The sequence below is a fragment of the Siniperca chuatsi genome, linkage group LG6 (assembly GCF_020085105.1).
Source record: "Siniperca chuatsi isolate FFG_IHB_CAS linkage group LG6, ASM2008510v1, whole genome shotgun sequence".
Taxonomy (NCBI): Eukaryota; Metazoa; Chordata; class Actinopteri; order Centrarchiformes; family Sinipercidae; genus Siniperca; species Siniperca chuatsi.
In genome coordinates, this window is record NC_058047.1 from 22249204 (window position 1) to 22261835 (window position 12632).

At 42.1% G+C, this 12632-nt stretch overlaps 1 protein-coding gene across 6 annotated transcripts in view; it reads left to right on the plus strand.

Moving 5' to 3' along the window:
• Positions 1 to 12632, plus strand: part of ralgps2 (Ral GEF with PH domain and SH3 binding motif 2) — a 70753-nt gene that overhangs the window by 25044 nt on the left and 33077 nt on the right. For all 6 annotated transcript variants that reach the window (XM_044200852.1, XM_044200853.1, XM_044200849.1 and 3 more), the window contains exons 6-9: positions 7374 to 7457; positions 10823 to 10912; positions 11012 to 11104; positions 12341 to 12467. In XM_044200852.1, coding sequence (XP_044056787.1) covers positions 7374 to 7457; positions 10823 to 10912; positions 11012 to 11104; positions 12341 to 12467 — 394 coding nt within the window. The remainder of the gene's footprint in view (positions 1 to 7373; positions 7458 to 10822; positions 10913 to 11011; positions 11105 to 12340; positions 12468 to 12632) is intronic.

The window sequence follows — 12632 nt, forward strand, 5'->3', positions numbered from 1 at the left end:
TCTCATCCAGTCTTGCACACCTTGTCTGTTGCCGCAGTGAGAGCTGGTGTAATCTCATGCTTTTTCTCTTTTGGATTGTAAGACCCTTCCTGACAGCAGTCATGGATAACCTGTGTTTAAGGTTGGCCACTGTGGGCTTTTATAAGCAGCATACAGACCACAGCCGAGTGTGGTGTGATACAGTCTGACTCCTGCTACTGCATATGTGCAACACTTGTCTCAGCTAACAGCACACACACTCCTCTGCCGTGAAATCATCCCCAGACCCACGTTTTGATTTAATTTAAATAACAATGTCATAGTGTAGCGTGACCTTTTTGAGTCTTATAAATAGTTTGTTGTGTCTGAGTAATGGAAAAGACTAAACTAAAGTTCCTGAGTAGCTTTCGTCAGGGCTTGCCTTTGGAGTATTGGTGTTTCTTCTCCCAAAGGGAAGTCATTGACGTTGTCTGGACTTCAGCCCCATCATCTTAACTGCACGGGGTCAAGTTCGCTCATAGGCTACTGAAGGGTTTATAAATGCAACCATGCTCCTGTGCTCAGTCTGCTTTGACTGACTGACCGACTGAGTGCGTTTTATAAGCCTAATGAAAGTGTGTCCCTGCATTTCAGTCCAATGTAGCAATTTGGAAAATAGTGGCTGATGGTCAAGATTTAAAGGGTCAGATGCATGGGGATGTGATTTCACTTTTTGTTTGGGGTGGGGGGCATTTGGAAAGGAGTCACTGGCCTGATTGAGGGGGAGTGCTGACAAGGAGATGAAGGCTGCAGTCTGGAGGGAGAGAAGGAGCAGAGTGACCCAGCAGCATGCTGGCGGGGACAGAATGGACTAGAGAGGCTTTTCCTGCTCTCACTGTGCTTTTGTCTCAGAGCACTGGCTGAAAAATGCTACACCGCTATGAGTGAACTAAAACGCAAATAGAGTTTCCACTGCTGTCAGTCTCGCCCTCCTCGTAGACACATGATGGGAAAAGCAGGTGTGTGTGTTGGTACACGCCTGGTGTTTCACTCGGCTCACTGCCTGAATAGGAAAATATTAAATAACTTGGTTGAAGTTGTGCAATAATGTTTTTACTGACATACAGCCCATTTTTGCCTTTTTAAGCACCCTTTAAATACCATGTTACAACACTGAAATCTACATGTACACACACGGTAGCTAACATAGGGCTTACTAATGAATGGGGGACAGTAATGGACAAATTTGGGGTTAAAAGTATATGAATTTAGAACAAATATTTTCATTTTTGAGAGTGGAAAGAAGGCAAAGAGTGTTAGTTTCCATGATGTGATATGTTGTATTTCTCATTAAAATAGTTGTGAGGGAGTCGACCTTCGATTGGATATGATATCTTCAGTAGAGTTTCATGAATTACTTAACTTGGACATGTCCAGATGTTCTTCAGAAGGTTTCAAGTTGACACATTTTGACTTTTAGCATAATAACAAACAATAGATGAATAAAATTTTCCACCAGATTGGTTCCAAGTGTTCTGGTCTGTGGTAGCACTGATTAAAAATGATTTTACTGCACGCTCTATGAATGTCCTTACAACAGAGATGCTCTAGATAAACTAAGCTTGCCCTTTAGTCTTATTACTGCATAGTGCAAATGTTGTCCTCTGCATGGCTTAAATGTTCTGTATCAACAGTCTGTCATGTTTGAGCTGCTACTGTTTTTGCCTTTCTTCCAAGGCTGCGGTAATTTCCAGAATAACTGTACTGACCACTTGAAATAGTTGAAACGATCATAAACTAGCTATGACTTGGCCTGTTGGTGTCTGTGTTTTAAGATTTTATTTTCTCCCTCTCTATGAACACATCATAACTGCCTTAATATATGTATGCGAGTGTGTGTGTGAGAAAGAGAGCGCCATAGAGAGAGACCAAGTGTTCAAACGCTATTATGCACACTCGTGTTTACAACATTTTTACATGTGTATATGATGCATAAACAGACATTCTGGCATGAACTGGAAAAATTGCCCCAGACAGCATTGCAGTAGAACAAAGGATCTTATTAACTCAAGTGTTCCAACGCTGACATGGAGCAGATGTATGGAGAGCAGCCTGAAAGGTCTAGCCAAACCCTCTGGATGAGGAAGAAAAGATAACTGTTCGTCACAATACCAATAAAATATTACATGAGAACTGTGCATGGAGACACCAAAAACAGTGTGAGGAGATGGTATAAAGCCAACCCCCCTGGGCAGGAAGCTTAGTTCACCATCCTCTTTCCTTCCAAACTCAAACTAACTAGAGACGCCAGGTTTCTAAGCTCAGAGCTGAACGTATGCTGCTCTGACGCAGAAGACAAACATATGTAAACACATCTGCTTTTGATGATATGCAAGTGACAGCTCATAAGACTTTGCCCTACGTGAGGTTTGCTGTAATTTACTTACTACACGTAATGGATTCTCGTCAGCATAATACTCATGGTTCTTGTCTGTGAACAAAGTACAAAAAGATGGCAGAGAAATTGACAAAGAGCCTGTTGAGTAGAGCGTCGTCAGTCTTATATTCTGTTTGGAGTGCAGGTATAATTGACGAGAACACCAGAAGTTATTTTCTGATGGTAAAATAATCTATAGTGCAGAGCAGACTGATGTTTTATCCACAACCCTCTGATGAATTGCTGATATGTTTTTTGGCTGTTGGTTCGCAAAGTGAAATGCCATTAGATTTACGATGCAGTGATTACTAATGGCTTATAGCATTGGCTGGTTCTGTTATCAAGAGTGAACTGGATTGGATAGCTCACTATAGCATAGATCGATCAGCTGACAAGAGAAATGTAGCGAGTAAAAAGTTTGTGGGACTTTTTCTCCCGTCATCTCTCTCTGTTTTTCTGTCCCAGTGGGCCATTTCTAATTTCATAATCAGACGTGCGGCTGATGATCTACAGCTGGATGTTTATGAAAGTTTGGGAAATAGAGGCCGAGAGGAAAAGAGAGATTGAGTTATGTAGAGGGACTTGAGAAAGGCTTTAGGGGGGAGAGGGTTGCCTTTGTTTTTAACACACAGTCATGACAACAGCCAAGTAAGTAATTTAGTGGCTTTAGCTGGCAAGCTGTGCTTCAGCTCTCAGGGAATAGCTATCGGATTGCATTTTACGTACCGCTGAGAAGTATGTCAGTTCCTCACATGTCTGCGCACCCAGCGTAGAAATCCTCTGAACAGACTGAAGGTCTCATGTGAGGCAATGATGACTTGTAGTTGGAGGCAGGTAACGTTTTACATACTCAGGCCTGTCTTGACTGCAGGCTTAATGTTTTCCAGCACTGATTGTGAGATCACATTTACTCAAATATTGTGTTTTTTTGTCCCACAGTCACAAGTGGGAGTTAGATTCTTGCATGCAGCTCCACAGGTCTCTGCAGGGAATCACAGAAGGGAATCCCACCTGCTCTACAGCCTGTCAGCATGATGGTCAATACACATTTATCATGATGAAAGGTGGAGAAAATAAGGGTTTAGCAGTAGAGACAGAAAAAACCCAGTTACAAGTTTTCCCTTGTCAAAGAGGATTTTGTCCAATGTTTGAGATTCAGTTTGACAAAAGGTGCCAATGGAATACTTTAAGAATCTGCCAAAAAGCAGTGGAAGACTGCATCAAAACGCATTTAATGACATATCTCTGTGACCATTATTACAGTTTTTTAATTATGTTTACTGTTGTCTTTTAGAATATAACAGTCATTAATAATATCATCTTGACACCTTCATATAGGAACATATATGAATATATAACAGCATAACCTAGTCTGGTTTTAGTAGCCATGAAAGATGGCCTGTACTACCGTAAGAATCACGTAGAGTACATGTACTAAAAGTGCTGCTGGAAAAGTAATTCTTTCCATGGTGTGCACAGCAAGGTAATGGAGGCTGCTGCTGGCTTGTAGGTCCCTGCCAGAGTCTATAGTTTAGAACTGTCTGACTGAGACAACAATGCATTTTACGACCTTCTCCCCCCCCTTTTTCTGTTCCTTTTGTTTTCTGTTCTCTACTGCTTCTCTGCGCTTTCTTTTTTTTTTTTTTTTTAACCAGAACAGAAGAGAACAGGTAAATCTGCATAACCTGGCAATCGGTTTAGGGGTCTTCTGTCTCACTACAAATTGAATTACAGATCAGCAACAGACACAACTGTGCAGGTTTTCCATTGTAATCCTTCCTCTGTCATCCTCAGTAAATCTATCTCCACAATCTCTTCTCTTCTTGCGGCAAATCTTCTTTCTCAATCTCACTTACTCATCTTCCTTCTTTTTCCACCCTGTTCCTCATCTTTATCTGCTCTTTCTGTCTTGGCCTCTGGCGTCTCACCAATATTCTCTGGGATCCCAGCACTTTTTTCCATTTACAATGTAGACAAAAACAAAAGGAATTGCTGTGGTATCTCACATGAGGTCATCGCAATTTGGGGCTTAGCTGTAGCTGGTTATCTTACTCTAGCATGTGCCATTGTTACATAATACTCCTCACAATGTACAGCCCTCATGTTAGCTATACGTACCCAACAGTGTAGATACAGCCAGCCTCTGGCAGCCCCATAGGACTGTACTTTAATGAAAATGCTGCTCAGCCAGACCAGCATGTGGAAATGACAGGCTGTCTGTGGTTTGTATTTTTTATTATTTTTTTTTTACTGCACTCTTTTACTGCAGCATTTAAAACCTTCTTCTTACCAGAGCTGCCTCGTCAAAGCCTTTCTCCAAAGACTCAACTGTTGTCAGATTTTTTTAAACGTTGCCTGTAGTTTGTAATGCCTGTGTGTGAAATAAGACTAATAAAGGCACAAGAAAAATAAAGGAAATAAAATCCTAATAGTTTCTGGAGAGGCTGTAGATCAGTTCCCTGCTGCTTAAATACACGAGGCGCTGACATTGGTTATTACACAACAGCTGAAGAACAATAGAGCTTAAATAACTTCAAGCTTAGCTGGATGGACAGATGGATGGATGGTTAGATTAGAAGACAGGCCCAGGTGGTCCAGTATTGAAGGGTAAGTATAGGTTGTTGAAATGTTGTCTTCATGAACGAGGGAGATGTAGGACCGCTGGTGTGCATCTTCTCGGGTGTACTGCCTACCTGGGTGGTCAGGTGGTGGTCCGAGCTGCGAGACACACAAATACTCCCACCTCCCACTAACTATGGAACGTCTTTGTTTAAGAAGCTGTGTGGAAGTTGGAGAGGAGAATGATTGACACAATGGCAGGAAGAAGGGAAGCGCTTGTTTAAAAAGGACAGATGTTAAATAAACGATGAGCTCTCCTTGCAGAGACTGGGTAGTGTCTCCTACCCTCCGATTTAGCTCCATCCTGTGACAACATGCTCCGACCCTGAGGAGGCTCCACACAGGCTCGTAAACCTTGTAGGAAGATGCCACACTATCCCTTCATCTTCTCTCCACTGTCCTCCTTTTTCCTCTCCTCGTATCCTCATCCTTACTCAGGCAACATTGGCCCTGGGGCATCACCTCGCCCACACATGACTGTCTGCTTTTAACATCTGTATTTAATATGTTGCTTCTTTGACCCCGCTGGCTGCCTCTAACGACTCAGAGACTCACCCTTCCACCCGGTCCAGGTCAGGGAGTTGTGAGCAGTTTGGTAGACATTGTTGCTTCCAGACAGTCAGTCTCACAGGGGGTTTTTGTGTGGGGGAGCTGCAGCCTGATTCAGCTGTTCATATCGTAGCCCAAGTCGGCCGGGCTGGCAGGGATTAGGAGAGCTTGCACAACATTTTTCCTACTGTTACGTCAGTGTTCCTGGCCTCCGGACAGCCTGCAGGGGCCAAAGGAGGGTCTGGGTTCCCCTTGCAGTGTCTGTGTGGTCTACGTCTTTACCTCATCACTGAGGACAGCATCCGAGGCCAAACTGAGTCCAGCCTGGTACTCAGAAAATTCCAACAACACACAAACAGTTATTTCTTTCTGTGTTCAAGCTCCAAAATCACCACCTGGCCTTTTAAAAACAGTGTAATGAAATTACTATCAGCACTGCTGCTTCCAGCTGCTGCTGCTTCTTTGTAAGACTACTATTAGTAGAAGTGTGGAAATGATTAATTGTTTAGATGATCAACAGAAAATTACCAAATGACAGTTTCAATCGCTGAATACTCATTTTTAAGTCATCTATCAAGTAAAGAAATCAAACATTACAACACTGATTGACTTCTTAAATGTAAAGATTTACAACTTTTCTCTGTTTTTGTCATTGTAAATTAAATAGCTTCAGCTTTTTGAAAGTTGGCAAACTAAATAATTATTTGGAAGACAATTGGTCTAATTATTTTGTCTCTGGTAATTTGTGATGGACACTTGCAGTTATTTATTTGTATTTGACAGTTTATAGATCTGTACTATAAAAAGTACAATAATTAGTGCACTATGACGTTTTTATTGTCAACATTCTAACCAAAATGTATTTCTTAGCTAAATGCATTGAGTTTGTCCATAATTCTGTCCTTAAGGTCTACCAAACATTTATGAATGCATCTTTTACCCCAACATTTGCAAAACTAAAAAAAAAGTTTTTAAATCATTACTACCCTCTGCAGCTGGCAGAAATGTCACATAACCCCTGTGTTTGTGGCATGCATGTGCACAGAAAACCTTTTGTCAATGAGAACATTTTCACTTTGTTGCATTGCATTTAGGTGTGGGTGTTCCAGGGCGTGACTAAATGGGACTGAATTAGCATTAATGTTATGAGATACACCTGTGGTTTTTCCTGCTATGGAAACTGAAAATGTCCACTGTGAGAAAGGTCTATTGGTAGATGAACATATACAAACTCCAGGGGGGCCCATTCATCAAACCATTGCTCTGTTGCGCCACTAGTGGTCAAAAACGCCAACAAGTGCCTTTTAAACAATTCATAAATTCGCAGGATTAGGATTAATATTAAAAGTTTGTTATAAAGACAAACTTTCACATTTTGAATTTAAGTTAAAATTGTTTTATCATGATTGCGATTACGAAGTTTTGAAGTTGAATTCTTGTTCCACGAAACTGCACTTGAGCTGGAACAGTGCATAGCTTGTTATATATTTGACACTGGAATAGTTTTAATCAGGAATGAGTGCTGCACTTCATACTGAGGCAGAGCGTGTTCCTGCATAGCTTTTTTTTTTTTTTTTTTTTCCCAGTTATCCATTAATCTGTCTCAGCCTTTGACTGGATCTTGTCCTCAGCCTCTCTCTCTTTCTTCCTCCTCATCTGCTTTTCTCTGCTCTCTGCCTCCTCTCCACTTCCCACCAAGTGCCCTCTGACTAGACTGTTAACTACATTCAGTGAAATGCTGGTGTATACAACAAGGTGCTGTGCCTTAGTGCATAATGTCAATTATCCTGATTTTTTTGTATGTTTTCAGGAGCTGTCAAGCTGTGGCTGGAACAAGAAGGAGAAGCACAGCTCTGCTCCAAATGTTGTGGCCTTCACTCGCAGGTTCAACCAGGTGAGATGCAGACACAGTTTCTACTTTACTTTGCAATGTTAAAGATTTATGAGCCTTGGTCATCTAGGAATGGAGAGATTACAGCTCCTCTTTCCATCATGTCTGCTGCATCCATCCGCCAAGTACGAAATCATCACCCTAGCTCTTTGAGGTGGTTGCTTTTGAAGCCCTGCTTGTCATGGCAGCTCCTAATAATCTCCATGTCTCCTCCCTGCTAGGCATATACGTCATAAATAGTCCCCAGGTGAAGGGTCTGAAGGAAGGCGGTCTATTTTGTCCTTAGCTGGTCCTTGGTTCTGGCATTCCTGAAGTTGTTAATGTGCTTCTGCATGTTATTGCAGCACTTGTAGGAACATTTCCAAATGTATGGAGGAGTGTGCATGGCATGCTCCCTCAGTGCCCTGTGAAATCATCAACAGGAAGTTGTGGGGAATGATGTAAGGGACAGCCATGCCCTCCCAGTGTTTTTGCCAGGCTCTTTTAAGACCCACTTTACTGCCCTCCAGTATAAATATGAGATGATCTAACAAGAATGTGTTGCTGTGGAAACTTATCCATGTATAGCAGATCCCAAACGGTGATTCAAGATGTTAGCTGCACACATTTCAGATGCTGGGAGCCAAGGAAAATGAGCTTTTTGGATAATGGGACTTGGATAGGGAGGGCAGAGAGTCCCAGAAAGCTCCTTAGCATGAGCTGAAGCCATATTCCTCTTCCTTCAGTCCTCTTCCTTTGTTGGCACTTTGCTCTGGGAGCCAATGGAGCAGAAGAGAACTGGCCAGTCTATTTAGCAGGCAGCAAGGAGAGAATAATTCAGAACCCATTATGATCAATGCACAGTAATCTGTCTTATTGGGTTTTGTGAAGAGACAAATCAGCAACTTGCATGCAGTTGTCAAAAAGTAAATATTTTTATTCAGAAATCATAACAGCAGTAATAAAGAATTAGTGGTGATGATAATAAAATCGGAATAGACTATATTCTCACCAGAATGGAAGACCTACAAAAGACTCACTTTGGTGTAAATTCAAAATATGCCTGATACTGTCAAACTTTCAAAAAAAATCATCACATTATATCTTGTAACAGCACTAGGTGCAAGGCATATTTACATTTTAGGTAAAATAATACAAACTTACGGCAGTCAGATAACAGTAAAGGCTAATTCTCAAATGAGCATCAGCTTTATGTCTTAAGTGCAATTGTAAATGCTTAGAAGGGCAGCGTCACCAACTTATTCCAGTTCACTGAGCATTGATGGTGCAGTGGCTTCTGGGTTATTCTTCACAGGTCTGTTAGGTCTGTAAATCCAATTTCTACCACTGAACAGGTGTTAGAACATCAGGGGATCAGATCCCACCATCATCTCAAGTCTGTCAGTCAGCTGCAGTCCCCGTCTTTGGCCAGATCTTCATCACTCATCGCATTCCATCCTCCCCTCAGGCCATTAAATGGGTTGATACTATCAGCTTGTGACTGGATCTGTCTGCTTCCGTTTATTTATGATTATTGATGCGCTGGGGCCTCGCAGCTCCATCTGGAGGCCTTGATACGCTCATAAACGCAGCCCCAAAACATGATCTTTGCGTCAGGACATAATATGAGAACTGTAAAGACAGGACCCTGTCTGCGCAACTCAGTCTCACATACACACTTGTGAGAGCACTGCCATTCTGAGTGATCTCATCGCTGTGCAGTTTTGGGGGCCAAGGCTGACGAGGACACATGCTCTGTAATGAACCCCAGTGGTATAGCAACTTGGCGAGACGTGCTTTGTCCAGATTGACCTCAGATATCAAGTTAGACCACTGAGGAAACTAAATGTGAAGCTGCAGCATATTTTGCTCTCAGATTGGAATTGCATTTTACAGTCAATGGAAACCCCTGTCTACATTAAACTTGAGGTGGAAGGAAGACGTGACAACATTTGAGAGTTTGTTTTATCTTAAGAGTGGGAGCTGCTTCCTCACCTGAGGTCAGTGTCTCAAGGCAAGAGATGCAAATTAAAGTAGAAGCCAATGGAAATTAGGGTCCACCATCTATGCATCTTCTCTCCATTTTCATCACTCCCTCATCCACTTTACAGACTTCTTAACTTATGAAATAGTGAAAATTAAACACACATGGCTCTGTTTCTTGGAGATTCAGTACTTGCCTAGATTGAACTTCATTCGATGAGTATCATGTGTTTGTAAGGAGAGGGAGACGAAGAGAGAGAAAGAAGCTGGATGAATTTATTTCTTCACTCCTCAGCTCCTCACCTCTTCCCTGAAACAAAAACAAGTCTTGGGGCTGTTTCCAGGAAAAAGTAGGCAAAACCAGCTGTAGGTTAGAAATTGTGCCTATCCAGAATGTAGAAATGCATGGAGCAGCAGACACACACATACGCCTAATGTATAGACACACTCAAGAAGCACACCTAGTGGTCTGTGGCTTGAATGGAGGAATGTTGACCACATAAGCAAAGTCAGTTCATCAAGCACATACTAAGGTTTAACAGGAGAGAAGAATGGATGTGGAGCAAAGTGAGAGAATAATTCTGAAACTGAAAGAGATACGTGTGTTTGTGTTTGCAGAAATAGTAGAGATGGTCAGTCAGATGGTCTTATCAGAACACAATGTGCAGACAGCTGTGGGCTTTGAAAGCCCTCCGAGCCCTGCAGCGTTGAAGCTAACTTCCCCTCCCATTACCTACTCTCTTCCCTCACTCTTCTCCTTTTCCTCTTTCCATTCCCTCTCTCCCCAGAGCTTAAACACTGATTGATTAACTGACGTGTGTGTGTGTGTGTGTGTGTGTGTGTGTGCGCAATCAGAACTTTGGCTTACCAGCATTCTCCCTAAAGAGACAGATTTCCAACATAACTCTCGGTCTGGCCAAGCACTTTGAAGAACACGCGCACACACACACACACACACACACACACACACTCACTTGGTTGACATATTAGGAATTATGGTGTGTTTATCTGTTGTGCAATCAATTGGAATAAGTTGGATTTTCCTCTGAAGCTCTTGTTTTTCCTCGAGCTAATTTCTAATCGACTCTAATGGAGTGTTCCCGTTAGCAGTCTGCGCTGTGCTCCACTGCTTTGCTTTATACTGATTTCAGCCCAGAGTTGTCATGACTGTCTGCAGCGCTAGGCTCTGGACTCAAAAGACCGGAGATTTAACAAGGCAGAACTTCTTGTCTTTCTTTGTACATACCTGAAATCTTCGTTGGGCTTTGAAGAATGTAACATATGACAGATAAAGTTGTCTGTGTCATCAGTTCTGCAGTATCCTGGGTCTGTTTTTGGTGAGTTAGTGAGCGTTGCTTGGCGCTGTAATCTTTTTTTCTTCCCCCCCCCTTGTATTTTTTTTCTAGACAAGTTTCTGGGTGGTACGAGAGATCCTTCATGCACAGACGTTGAAGATCAGAGCGGAGGTGCTGAGTCTGTACATTCGCACTGCCAAGGTACACACATACATGCACAACATGACATTGTTGTTCTATCCTTTATGAATGTTTGCGCTGTAAACTCAACTTAATGTATGATCTGTGTACTTTTCATAGAAACTGTGTGACATGAACAACCTCCATGCGGTCATGGCTGTTGTGTCAACGTTACAAAGTGCTCCCATCTTCAGACTTACCAAAACATGGGCTGTGAGTATATTTACCCTACTTTGGAGGCAAGTCTGGTTTATTTGTAGAGTGCTGTCAATAAACTGGAATGTCACGCAGATCTGTACCAAAACACTGGACACATAAACAAAGGCTAATAAAAACTAGCACACAAGTGACATGACAAGATGAATGACTATTTAGAACATTCAGAAAACCTTAAATTCATCCCATTTCATGAGATAAAACGAGAATTTAACAAACATAAAACTCAACTATTCCTTGGTTTGAGGTTTTCACAGAGATGGCAGTGTCCGAGTCTGTCATTTCTTTGTGCTGCAAGTCTGTCCCACAGTGACATACCCAGCACATTCATACAGATTTGATCAGATTTTGGGTGGCAGAAACAATTTGAACACATTAGTCAATTGTAGACCGTTTTATATGCAGGAAATTATGTATCAATATCCATTTTTTTTAAAAACGAGTGAGGGACAACCAATCTGTTTCAGTGCTCTCATTGAAGATGTAGAGCTTGCATAATGACATGATGATGCTCTGATGTAATGGGGGAAATTTCTTATACCCGTGTCCACAAAACCACAGGAGATTCTTTTAGCCAGTCAGTTGCTGGCCGGGACATAGCACACCTGCCTCTTAGAAGACACAAGGGCAGACACACACACACACACACACACACACACACACACACACTTGATCTCCCCAGGTATCATCAGTACTTTCTGCTATTGTCACAACCTATAAAGTTCCTTTGTCAGCAGATCAGCTGTACTGTGGTCTGATCCTTTACCATTGCTGCTGCCTTGGTCCACAGGCTAACTGCTCTGCAGTGCAGCCCTCCTGCAGTAGTAGCTCCCACAAGTGGACAAACAGACACGTATACAAAGAAACAGTCTGTCTCTACCTGGAAAGCGGCATGCTTCTGTGCTCTGGCACTGGCAGTATTCTCACTCACAAGTTTTTGAGTGGCCACTTCATTAACACAAGCAACCAGCTACAGAATAATGGTTTTATTCTCTACCACATAACTATATTTTATTCTGACATTGACAACCTCAAATCAGGTGGGTGCTACACATCGGTAATGGTTGAGATGAGTTTCCCCCCTTCACTGAAGCGCTTTGAGTATCAAAGCGTTATATAAATGCAATCCATATATATTAGCCTGTAACTGTTGCTAACCCATTATAGCTGTTTATTTCTGTTAAATGCGCATATTCTCAGTCTCCCTTTGTTCTTTCCCTCTCTACCGCACAGTTGCTGAGTCGGAAGGACAAAGCAACATTTGATCGGCTCGACTACCTGATGTCCAAAGAAGACAACTATAAACGACTGAGAGACTTCATAAGCAGCCAGAGCATGGTCTCGTGTATTCCATACCTAGGTAACAGACACAAACATACACACACTCACAGATTACCGCAAGGTTTGATCTTTGAAGGATGCACTAAGATACCTTACTATCAGCTTCTTATCTTTATGGGCTGTTTATGGACCAAAGGTTAATCTGAGGAAGAAATCGTCTTGACTTTTAAGAAACAAACTGCCA